Source organism: Cnephaeus nilssonii (assembly GCF_951640355.1).
Source record: "Cnephaeus nilssonii genome assembly, chromosome: 3".
Taxonomy (NCBI): domain Eukaryota; kingdom Metazoa; phylum Chordata; class Mammalia; order Chiroptera; family Vespertilionidae; genus Cnephaeus; species Cnephaeus nilssonii.
The window spans coordinates 50262935-50275761 of record NC_137074.1 but is presented as its reverse complement, the minus strand read 5'-3'; the positions used below and the strand labels follow the sequence as shown (position 1 = coordinate 50275761).

The following is a 12827-nucleotide window of genomic DNA, read 5'->3' as shown; positions in this document are numbered from 1 at the left end:
TTGATGTTAACCACTTTAAATTTAAATAAGCACACAAGGCTAGTGACTACAGTATTGGACAGCACAGTTCTATACACATGTCAGCTCCTATCCCTTCGGATAATACTCAATAGCATGTCTATAAGAACTATATTGATTTACTATACTAATAGAGAGGCAAACATACTTTTCCACTTCAAGAGACTCTCTTCTTATAAAGTTTTAATATAACTCTCAGTCGCCCTTTAGCTCTTCCTTTTTGCTTTTCTTTAGTATCGTATTTTCTGATAATTTCTGTCAATATCTACTAGTATTTAGGGATACCCCTTTGACATCCCCAGCCCCACTTCAATTTTCCCCAACACTATAAGAGAAATGGATACATGCATTTAAAAATGTAAGTGTTGGTTTTTAAAAATCACTTTATAAGTAACACAACTTCAGGTGTCCATGCTGTCCGTCATTGCCCAAACCCCAGGGGCAGTTTGCTATGTCAGCATGTATTGCACCATTTGATAAACTGCTCTGAGTTCTGTCAGGGTAGCTGGAAAACTTATTTAGTAGGTACAGATCACCATCTGGGAAAAATTCTGAAAAATCAACGTTAAACTAACAGCTATAAAGAAACTTTTAAGTGAAAACTACTAGTTCAAGCTACTCCCTCACTATCAAATCTTTAAATGTTTAAACAAGATACCTACTTTAGGAGTTTTGAATTCTGAAAAAATTCTTCTTCATATTCTCTTATTGCTTCTATGCTTTCGGAGCTATTTCCTAGGGAAAGACGATGGTGAAGTTCTCAATGAGAAAATGTTTATCACTTGAAAACAACAAAAACTTCAATTACAGTAATCCATCTTTGCATACCTTTTCCTGTTACAACAGCAAAATAACCTAGAGCTTTCATTGGGAAGAGTTTTCCTTCAATTATCTGCTGAATCTATTTTTAAAAGTGAGAAAAAAAAAATGTGAGATAAAGATTTACATAATTATAAAGAGCATGATACACCATTTAGAAAGCAAATTTAATAATGCTATATATGTACAGTTAATTTAAATATGTAAACCTATACAAAAGTATTAAAATGTATTTCAATTTCTATTTGAGGAAAAAATAAATACATTTAATTTTAGTATATTAAAAATGTTCTATTAAAACACAAGTACCAAAATTAAAACTTGGAATGATGTGTAGTGCTTTGGAGTCAGGCCTCTGTTTGAATTTCTGCTCTGCCACTTACTAGCTATGTGGCTTTAAGCATGCTCCAACTTTTTCAAAATGGTTGTTAAGAAAATTATCCTATACTAGAAACCCAGTGCACAAAATTTGTGCAAGAGTAGGCCTTCCTTGCCCCAGCTGCTGGCACCGGCCTCCCTCTGGCACCTGAGACCCAGGCTTCCCTTTGACCATAATATACTAAGTGTCCGGTCGACCGGTGGGCCATTCAACCAATCAAAGAGTAATATGCTAATACTATGCTAAGGCCGCTCAACTGCTCGCTATGACGTGCACTGACCACCAGGGGGCAGACTGTCGACCAGTCGCTATGACATGCACTGACCACCAGAGGGCAGACAGTCGACCGGTTGACCAGTTGCTATGACGTGCACTGATCACCAGGGGGCAGATGCTCCGATCTGTAGGTTAGCTTGCTGCTGGGGTCTGGCCGGTCAGGACTGAGCGAGATGGGCTGGACATGCCCTGGAGTCTTTCTGCGGTCCCTCCCTGGCTGGCCAACCTCCAGTGTCCCTTCCTGGACCTGATCCTGCATCGGTGGGGTCCCTTAGCCTGGCTTGCGCCCTCTCGCAATTTGGGACCCCTCAGGGGATGTCAGAGAGCCGGTTTCAGCCCGATCCTGCAGGCCAGGCGGAGGGACCCCACTGGTGCACAGATTCGTGTACTGGTCCTCTAGTATGTGATAATAATGATACTTAGCATAGTGCCAGGAATGCAGAAGATTCAATAAATGGTAGCTGCTATTATTTCCCCATACTCTTCTGCAAATATCTAAATTCTAACCAAGTTGGACTGTATTTTTATACTCTTTTTAAAAAAATATTTGTAACCATTGGTTCTCAACTCTTTTAGGGTCAAAAATCTTTTACTAAGTGTATCCAAAACTACAGACTCTGGCCCCAGAAAAATGCACATTTGTACAGAGATCTATCATTCACACAGTGTAAGAGTTCCTACGCTTAGAAGGCCCTCCAGTTGAAGACTTACTGATGTAAGAATCCCTGCTCTAAGGTAGGCCACATTCCTAAGCTAATGCTGACTCTGGTATAAAAAAAAGACTGCTATAAATAAGCTTAAATTGCATTTCAAAAGAAATACAAAATCACTATCCTAGACAAGAGGAAAAAGAAATGAAAATAATGAAGAACGATGGGAAGAAAGCACAGAAATTTGCTTCCACCTACTTCTCCCCCTCTCTCCATATTAGGACAAATACTGCCACAACATGCCTCACCCATAAAATAAGGCAAAGCCAAGGTCAGAGTTAAAGAGTTAACACAGTCCTCAAAAAGGCCTGCTTGTCCTAGGCTGGCATCTGGGAACTTAACTAGTAAACAATTCCCTACAATGATATAAAACTTTCCCTAAATAACAGTAGCTCAATTGTGCAGGCAATGTGGCTTATGCTGAACGTCTGCTTTCCTTTGGGCGTCTGTATTTTGGTACCTGAGGGTGCCTACATAACCAGGTCCCTATAAAAACTTTAGGTGCTGAGTCTCTAATGAGCACCCTGTTGCTGGAGGGATTAAGCATGTTCTCTGTGACTCTGCTGGGAGAGGACTCTTGAAAACTCTTGTGAGCCTGGTTTACTCTAGACATCATCTCTTGTCCCTTTTCCCTTTGTTATTTTGCTTTGTCTCCTTTCATTGAAATAAGTCTTAAGTGTAAGTATAACTATGTGCTTGAGTCCTGTGAGTCCTCCAATCAGTGAACATAGGAGAGATCTGTCTTGGGAACCCCTGATAGAGAGGCCCAGTTCTAGAAAGCTTCAGGTGGAAAGGAGAGAAATTCTAGGCAGGGATAGGTACTTATATCTGAAGTTGTTGTTCTATGGGGGATAAGAATATAATAATAAAATAATAACAGATGACAGCCACCCTGTATATAACACTTTCGTGCCAAGCACTATCTCAACCACTTTTAAAACAAGTATTGAACTCATTAAACCTTCACAACTTATGAGCTAGTACCTTCATTTCCAACAGATGAGGAAGCCTAAAGCACTAAAAAACTTAAATAACTTCCCAGGTTACAAAGCTATCAAACAGTAGGGCCAGGATTTGAAACCAACCAATCTGGCTACAGATTCTTCACTCTTAATGAGGATACCATATACCTTTACAATTAAGCAGAGAGCATGACCTAAGTCAAGACCTGAACCCAATAACACACATAATGTTACCTTGAAATAAACTTCTTTCCTTTAGGGACACTGAGCAACGAGTATAGGAAGTTGAAGTCACAGAACTTCAGAAATGAAAATGACCCAACAGATCAACTAGACCAGCGATTTTTAACCTTTTTCATCTCATGGTACACATAAATTAATTACTAAAATTCTTTGGCACACCAAAAAATATATTTTTTGCCAATCCGGCAAAAAAAACAGGTATTATTTTGGTTCATTTGCTCTAGATGGCTATTGTTGTGTTGGCTGTTATTTTTTTATTTGAATCTGAGAGAAAAGAGACCAGGGCTCCTGACTAGTCAGGTATTGCGTGTTTTAAAAAAATTTTGCAGCACACCAGTTGAAAATCACTGAACTAGACTAATAGGCTGGATGGTGCATTGACTAGATACAGAAAAGCAACAAGATTTGCCCAAGGATGCCGAAACCGGTTTGGCTCAGTGGATAAGGCGTCGGCCTACGGACTCAAGGGTCCCGGGTTCGATTCCGGTCAAGGGCGTGTGCCTTGGTTGCGGGCGCGTCCCCAGTGGGGTTGTGCAAGAGGCAGCTGATTGATGTTTCTCTCTCATCGATGTTTCTAGCTCTCTGGCCCTCTCTCTTCCTTATTTACTGTAAAAAAATAAATAAAATATATTTAAAAAAAAAAAAGATTTGCCCAAGGACACACCAGCTGGTGGCGGAGCACAGATAAGACTGCTAACACCTAATCTAATGCCTTCTCTATTATAAAAATCTGCTACACAGTCTTTGATCAGTTAGGAAAGATAATTTTTTTCTGCAAAAAAAAAAAAAGCATACATAGGGTCCAAAAGGAATCTTTACTGTCACTAGTTTTACACTAACTTATGAACATCAATTTAAAAAGAAACATCACGAATTAGGTTAATGACAGTAAGTCAGCATACAAAATTATTTAAAGTATACAACATTAACAAACTATAATTATGGAATTTTATTTATACCTAAAAATTAGACTTAAATAATTTACTATAACTTTCCAAAACTTTGTTTTTACAGAACACCAAGAAAAATCCCTCTACTACTCTCTGATAAAAGTATTCCATAAGGATTTTTTTTTTTTTTACAAACAGTTCCTGTCATATCATTATAAATGTTTTCCACAAATAAATAAGGTAAAATACAAGTTTTGTACAAAGAATCTTTTATCTCATAATAAAGAACTTTCCCTCACCCTGCTTGGGCTAGCCACATTTTTCTCTGCCAGGTCTACTTTGGTCAAAACAAATATCGTCCTTCTTCCATGAGGATCCATTTGACTGACCAAGTCTGTAACAATGCTGCGTTCAGCATCCACAGATCCATCTGAAAAATAAAATAAAAAATGACAATGTAATAATTGCAAAATGGATTTTAAAAATTTCCACAAGCTACATTGTTGTATCTACATTATAGTAAGAAAAATTTTCTTAATACATCTTTGTTATGAAAAGATATTCTAGCCCAGTGGTTCTGAACTAGACTAATAGGCTGGATGGTGCATTGATTAGATACAGAAAAGTAACAAGATTTGCCCAAGGACACGCCAGCTGGTGGTGGAGCACAGATAAGACTGCTAACACCTAATCTAATGCCTTCTCTATTATAAAAATCTGCTCTTAGGCGACCCTGCTAGCGGTTCTCAACCTGTGGGTCGCGACCCACAGGTTGAAACACCGCTGCTGTAGAGCCTAAGACCATCGGAAAACACAGATATTTACATTACGATTCATAACAGTAGCAAAATTACAGTAATGAAGTAGCAACGAAAATAATTTTATGGTTGGGGGTCACCACAACATGAGGAACTGTATTAAAGGGTCGCAGCATTAGAAAGGTTGAGAACCACTGTTTTAGCCAATAAAAATTTCTTTGATGCCTACAGTGAAATTATTCTCAACTTCAATTCTATTTACTAATAAAACAAATAAAAGAGGGTGAAACATATTTATCTTGCATGTTTATGTAAAATGCATATTTAGAGCAAAGCCTGGATTGCTAAAGGAAGCACATCAATGCAATTAAAATCTTGTGATAGATTTACCTTGAATGCATAGGATGATGGCATTAGGATTCTGCATATAAGCTTTGCTCATACTGAAAATAGTTTCCTTTGTGTCAGGAGCCATGCCTGATGTCACAGTCTTAAAGAAAAAGGTTTTAAATGTCATTATAAATGTTTTCCACAAAGGAATACGACAAAATACAAGTTTTGTATATACTTACATTAATCACACCTGGTAAGTCAACAAGCACCATCCTCTGCAGTCCAGGGCCTTTTACATTTAAGGATATGGTCTACTCAGGGGACAAAACAAAACAAAAAAAATTGGGAGGAAAAACTGTTAGGAACTCTTTGGTGATATATAGTCTGAAAAGTCTGTGTCTTATCAATACAGATATGGTGCTCAGAAAAATGTTCTTTTTCTGATCCTAAAAGTAATTATTCTAAGACAATTTCCCACAAAATGATATATTAGGAATATTAAAAATATCTATGTTATCTTGGAATAGCAGCAATCTAAATATCAATGCCAATATCATGATTTATTTCATATCATGACCATTAGATTCCATAATACATTGGTGAAATGAATTGCAACACTCACCTCAGGGCTAACAGTACAGCCTTCTTTCACATTTTTCCTCATTCGTAGTTCTATTTCATGTCTTAATGCGGCAAGCTATGAACGGAAAACAACAAAGTCCTGAGAAAAACTTCAGTTAACAAATACTCCCTGTAGTTGTCTTTCATAAGCTTACGCAGGTTATAAAGTTACACACATGAACCTCACATGAATGCTACTTACATCTTCCTCCTTGGTAAGATCAAATTCTCGAGAACTATCTTTAAACAATGCTACATGGTGAGGACCTTCACTCAGAGTCACCTGGAATTAATAGAAAATTGAAATGTAATAATGCATTTACAATTCATATTAATTCCCATAGAACTTACATCGTCTAGACAGGGCCCCTGCATCGCACAAACCCAGGTGTCCCTTCATACTACATACTCCAAGATCCCTGGGGGCTGTCAGGAGACCACAGAGTTCTTTCTCTGTATTGTTCATACACCTATCACATGTATTCTGATTGCCCAACAAGATCAATGGCTACTTTGTATCTTTCATGACCTAAAATACTACTGCCCTTTTTGTTTCATAGTCAATATTATATAGAGTACTGAGCACAAAACCATTAATTTAAAACCTGAAAAACTAAAAGAAAACCTTACCTTTAACTTCACAGGTAAATTCAGATAAAGGACAATTCACTTATTTAACATCTACTTATTAAGAGCTAACTATATCAACTGTTTTAGGTAGGTGGAAAGTATGAAGAATTGACTCTCCCGGTTTTAGACCTCTCTACATACTGGGACAGTGATATGCAGAGATAACAAGACATTATAGCAAAACCGAGGGTGTCAAAGAAGAGAGTGGTAAGAAGAGCTAAGACAGCCTTTTCCCAAACAGTGCCATAAATGCAAGAAATTCTCTAACAAGTTATAGGTTAACAGTCAATGGTTTCAACTTCTCAAATTCACATTCCTTGCTTTTTAAGTACTATAACGTTTCAAGCTTCCAATTTCACTTTTAAAATGCAATTTCTTCTACTGAGATTAGATTAACAGGCTAGATAACAAAACTAGCTGTTTGAAGGCAACAGAGAGCAACCTAAAGAACTTGTGGGGGATATTCCTGCAGGTATTTCCCCCAGGGCATTTGCTAATTTGTGGCCTGAGAGTAAACTTTGTAATAGTTTTACTGGATTGAGAAGCCCAAACAGCCAAGATACTGGGTGCCAAGGTCCCAGAAAAAAATGCACAGCAGTAATGTATCTCCGAATTCTGAGCCCTCCAGAATATTCTGCGTATAATTTCCCTTTGAGGCACTTACACATTAAGAAACAAAGCAGAAAGAAGCTGCTAATGAGGCTAACACTAAGTCAAGATTCAAGGAGAGACAAAAATCTGGAGTTCAGAGTCAACCCAGGAGAAATCCTGGTAAATACTATAGGAGGAAGGGCACACTGGAGAGAGACCAGTCTTGTTGGTTTCAAGGAAATGTGTCCATGGTGGATCAGCCTGACAGAAGAAAATGAACCCCTAAAATATAACATCATCTATAGCACTACAATTAGAATGCTGATAACAATGTAAAAGGTAGGTTAAAATGTTTTTACAGTCGATTACAGAAAATGATATGAGGTGTAGTGAGTTCATTTTCTTTCTTCCTAAATTAGACATATTCCAAATGGATCTGTAAAGTGTGGTACAGCCAAACAATACCACAGAATAGTGATTTTTAACCTTTTTCATCTCATGGCACACCATGAGGTTAATTACTATAATTCTGCAACACACCAAAAAATATATTTTCTATCGGTCTAACAACAACAGCAAAAAATAGGTATAATTTTGATTCATTCATACCAAATGGCTATTGTGCTGGCTATTGTACTTTTTTTATTTGACAATGTAAGAGAAAAGAGGTCAGTGCCCCTTACTAAATAGTCAGGTACTGCATGTTTTAAAAATTCTTACGGCACACAGGTTAAAAATCACTGCTATGGAACAATGAAAAAGAAACTAGCTTGACAAAACATGGTTGAATTCGCAGCCAGACCCCAGTGCACTCTGTATGAATCACACCAGACTGCTTGTTGCCATTATAAAAAAACTCCATTTCTAAAAGATTTTAGCATCAGCCTAACTGTCTCATTTTCTACCACTATTCTGGCCTTCATCCTTGGTGATTTCAAGTCTCCAATTCTCCAACTATTCTATAATACACCACTAGATGAACTAAAAGAAAAAAAAAAAAAAACCACAACCATACAATATTCCTTTAAATTTGTGTCCAGACCTTAATGGGGACATAAGTATCACTCAGCAATCCTAATATTTTCTTGACTTCCCTCATCAACTCAATCCTGGACTCATCACTTGCCTAGAAAAGACTTCATACTTCCCACTTATTCAACCTTCAATACCCTCTTCCCTCTCTCTACTTAACAACTGACAATCTAGCTTATGTCTCTGAGGGAGTAGAAGCAATCAGAAGTAAACGTCCACATTGCCACCTACTTGCCTCCACTGTAAATTCAATAATCAGTTCTTAGCCTTCACCTTCCTTGGTTACCAGCAGCACTGACCTTGCCCGCCACTCCCTCCCTCCTCCTGGGTATTTTCTTCCTGACTTTCAGGACACAGACCACACTGTTCTGGCTTCCCTCCTATCACACTGGTTGCTCCTTCACAAACTCCTTCATTGTTTCCATTTCCCTCAATCTCTAATGTCGGGGTGCCCAGGACACAAGCCTCCATTCTGTCTTCTCTCTACTCGCTCCCATGGTGATCTTACCCAGGAAGACCAGGGCTCTCTATACTACCTTTAGATATTTGATTATGACTCCTAAATTTAAGTCTCTAGCTAGCACAGACCGCTCTCCAAACTTGCTTCTTTGTTAACAAGTCCCAAACTCCTGATTTTCTTCCCCAAAGCTAATTCATTCTAATCCAGTCTTCCCCATGCCAATCACATGCTTTCATTTATTCAGGCCAAAACCTCAAGTCATCCTGACAACTGACTTCCTCTCTCTCCATATCAAATATGTAAAAAAATCATGTTGATCCTACTTCCATTACAGATTCAACCATTTTTTACCACCTTCACTGCTACTTCTCTGGTACAAGTATCACCTGGGTACTCCAATAGCTTCCCACCTGGTCTCCTTCGTTCTATACCTCTTGCCTATGTCTATTTCAACAGAGCAGTCAGAGTGAGCCTTTTAAAAAGTATGTTGTTACTCTGCTCAAAACACTGCATTGGCTTCCATTTTATTCAAAACAAAATCCAAAGTTTGCATGATAACCTACAAGGCTCTAATAATCTGCTCTCCCCAATATCCCTCTGACCTCATTACCTGGCTACTCTTCACTTTGCTCTAGCCACACTGGCATACTAAGCACCTAACTACCTCAGGAGCTTTGCACTAACTTTCACTCTGCATTAAACACTCTTGAACAGGACACCCACAGAAATCCCTTCCTCACTTTCTGCAAATCTTACTTCAACTGTTACCTTCTCATGCAGCCTACCAATATCCTGGTACCACCATTCCCGTTGCCTGGCTCCACTGTTTTCTTTTGTGCACACTTACCACCTTCTAACATACTATGTAACTTAGTTACTTATTATGTCTAGTAGAGGCCCGGTGCACTAAATTCATGTACGGGGGGGGCGGGCAGGGGGGGATCCCTCAGCCCAGCCTACACCCTTTCCAATCTAGGACCAGTCAGACATCCCTCTCGCAATCTTGGACCGCTGGTTCCTAACCACTCGCCTGCCTGCCTGCCTGATCACCTCTAACCCCTATGCCGGCCTGCCTGATCGCCCCTAACTTGCTCCCCTGCTGGCCTGATCACTCCTACCTTGCCCCCTGCTGGCCTGATCGCCCCTAACTTGACCCCCTGCCGGCCTGATTGACCCTAACTTGCTCCCCGCCAGCCTGATCACCCCTAACTTGCTCCCCTACCCGCCTGATCGTCCCTAACTGCCTCTGCCTTGGCCCCCGGCCTAAACTGCAGTCTGACCTCTCTCTGCAGGAGGCGACCTGGCAGATCAGGGGAAGGCGCTGCCCCCATTACCCCGCTGCTGCCACTGTCAGCCTGAGCCTGGGTCCTTCGCAGCCGCTGCGGCTATGCCTGGAACGTCCAAAAGACGTCTGCCCTAATTAGCATATTACCCTTTTATTAGTATAGATTATTTATTATCTGTCTCTCTCTACTAGACCATATCCCCCATTATGTCAAAGATCTTTGTTTTCTTTACCAACACACTGCCTAGAACAGTGCTGGCACATATTAAGCGCCTAATGAATATTTTTGGAATGAGAGACTCTGAAGCCATAGACTTCCTTCCTGTAACCATGGATGAATTGTCAGTATTTCTATATATGGACAACTTGTACACTGAGTCCCAGACTCTTACCTCAATAACTTTGCTCCCTCTCTCTTGCATCATTTTTTTTTCAACCAGATCATAACATATCTATATCAATATCTATCTACCGTATTTTCCAGAGTATAAGACGACTGGGCGTATAAGATTTTCCTGGGTTAAAAAGTCGTCTTATATGCCGGAAAATACAGTAGTCCAATATATCTAATCTATTATATCTAATCCCATCAATATAGTCCAATATACTGTATTTTCCGGCATATAAGACGACTTTTTAACCCAGGTAAATCTTATATGCCCAGTCGTCTTATAAGCCAGAAAGTACAGTATCTATCTATCTATCTATCTATCTATCTATCTATCTATAAAAAAGCCTAAGCGATCAGAACAACTGGTCGCTATGATAAGCACTGACCACTGGGGCAGACACTCAATGCAGGAGCTAACTAACCCCTGGTGGTCAGTATGCTCCCACAGCCAACCTCCCGCAGTCCCTCCCCTTGACCCCCAGGCTGGGACGGGGAACCAGAGGTGGGTGGTGGGGTACTGACAATGGCAGCATTGGGTGTCTGGCATCTGTTCCTTCTGCACCCGACCCAGCAACCGTTGCCTCCTCTCTGGCCCGGCCCTGATAAGCCTGGCCCTGATTGGCCCTGATTGCCAGCCAGGCCTAGGGACCCCACCCGTGCACAAATTTCATGCACCAGGCCTCTAGTAGTATATAAATATCTTTAAAACACTTATTTGACCCAACATATTTCAACTGCTACTGCCCCATTTTCTACTTTTTTTACATTAAAGCTAGATAACTATACTATCTAATAAAAGAGTGATGTGCAAATTGACTGTCACTCCAACACACAAGATGGCCACCCCCATGTGGACACAAGATGGCCACCACAAGATGGCCAGCAGAGGAGGGCAGTTGTGGGTGATCAGGCCTGCAGGGGAGGGCAGTTGGGGGGGACCAGGCCTGCAGGGGAGGGCAGTTAGGGGCAACCAGGCTAGCAAGGGAGGTCAGTTAGGGGTGACCAGGCCAGCAGGGGAAGGCAGTTGGGGGCGACCAGGCCTGCAGGGGAGGACAGTTAGGGGTGACCAGGCTGGCAGGGGAGGGCAGTTAGGGGTGACCAGGCCAGCAGGGGAGCAGTTAGGCATTGATCAGGCTGGCAGGGGAGTGGTTAGGGGGTGATCAGGCAGGCAGAGAGGTTAGGGGAAATCAGGCAGGCAGGTAGGCGAGCAGTTGGGAGCCAGCAGTCCTGGATTGTGAGAGGGATGTCCGACTGCCCGTTTAGGTGGGATCGGGCCTAAATGGGCAGTCAGATATCCCTCGAGGGGTCCCAGATTGGAGAGGGTTCAGGCTGGGCTGAGGGGACACCCCCCACCCCCCTGTGCATGAATTTCGTGCACCGGGCCTCTAGTCTATATATATATATATATTAACTCCACTTTCAAGATTCTATTCTCTTACTCAGACTAAACTCCAAAGCATAATAAGAGGATAGCCTGGCCTCCCACTGCACCACTGTCCTCCTCTCCCCTTATTCAGCTCCTGTTACACTGGCTTCCTGACTGTGCCTCCTACTTATTTTTAATAGGAATAATTCCAAATGCTGTGTCAATTCTTTCTTTAGTTAAAACTCTTCATTTCAACATAATAAACAAGGCTCTAAGAAATTTCATTCAGATGGCCTATTTTCTTACCTTAACTGGAGAGCGTGTCATCATCTCCCCAGATCCTCGTGGGAATATTCGTGCTTGAGCAATCATTTCCAACACACTAGTTTTCCCAGCACTCTGATCTCCAACTACAACAACCTTATGGCAAAAACAATAACATTTATTTATGTTATTCAATACCAACTTATATTTAAATATATTTGAAATGCTACTGAGATTTATTTTTAGTCTTTTCAAGTATCTACAGTTAAACAATTTGAAAAATATCATCCATGAAAAAATTGATAGTTGATACGTGTATGCATACCCTATACAATAAAGAGGTAATATGCAAATTGACCATCATATCCTCACACAAGATGGCCACCCCCATGTGGTCACAAGATGGCCACCACAAGATGGCCGGCAGTTGTGAGTGCTCAGGACAGCAGGGGAGGGCAGTTAGGGGCGACCAGGCCAGTAGGGGAGGACAGTTGGGGGTGACCGGGACTGCAGGGGAGGGAGGGCAGTTGGGGGGGACCAGGCCTGCAGGGGAGGGCAGTTGGGGGTGACCAGGCCTGTAGGGGAGGGCAGTTGGGGGCGACCAGGCCTGCAGGGGAGGGCAGTTGGGGGTGACCAGGCCTGTAGGGGAGGGCAGTTGGACCAGGCCTGCAGGGGAGGGCAGTTGGGGGCAACCAGGCCTGCTGGGGAGGGCAGTTGGGGGCAATCGGGCAGGCATGGGAGGGCAGTTGGGGGTGATCGGGCCAGCAGGGGAGGGCAGTTGGAGGCGATCGGGTCGGCA

General features: G+C 41.5%; 1 protein-coding gene across 4 annotated transcripts in view; it reads right to left on the bottom strand.

Annotated features, from left to right (window-relative positions):
- OPA1 (OPA1 mitochondrial dynamin like GTPase) overlaps window positions 1–12827 on the bottom strand; it is a 92972-nt gene that overhangs the window by 48839 nt on the left and 31306 nt on the right. For all 4 annotated transcript variants that reach the window (XM_079766576.1, XM_079766578.1, XM_079766577.1 and 1 more), the window contains 8 exons: window positions 12071–12184; window positions 6212–6292; window positions 6011–6085; window positions 5628–5699; window positions 5446–5545; window positions 4597–4727; window positions 847–919; window positions 681–753 (listed from right to left, as the gene is read on the bottom strand). In XM_079766576.1, the coding sequence (XP_079622702.1) occupies window positions 681–753; window positions 847–919; window positions 4597–4727; window positions 5446–5545; window positions 5628–5699; window positions 6011–6085; window positions 6212–6292; window positions 12071–12184 (719 nt within the window). The remainder of the gene's footprint in view (window positions 1–680; window positions 754–846; window positions 920–4596; window positions 4728–5445; window positions 5546–5627; window positions 5700–6010; window positions 6086–6211; window positions 6293–12070; window positions 12185–12827) is intronic.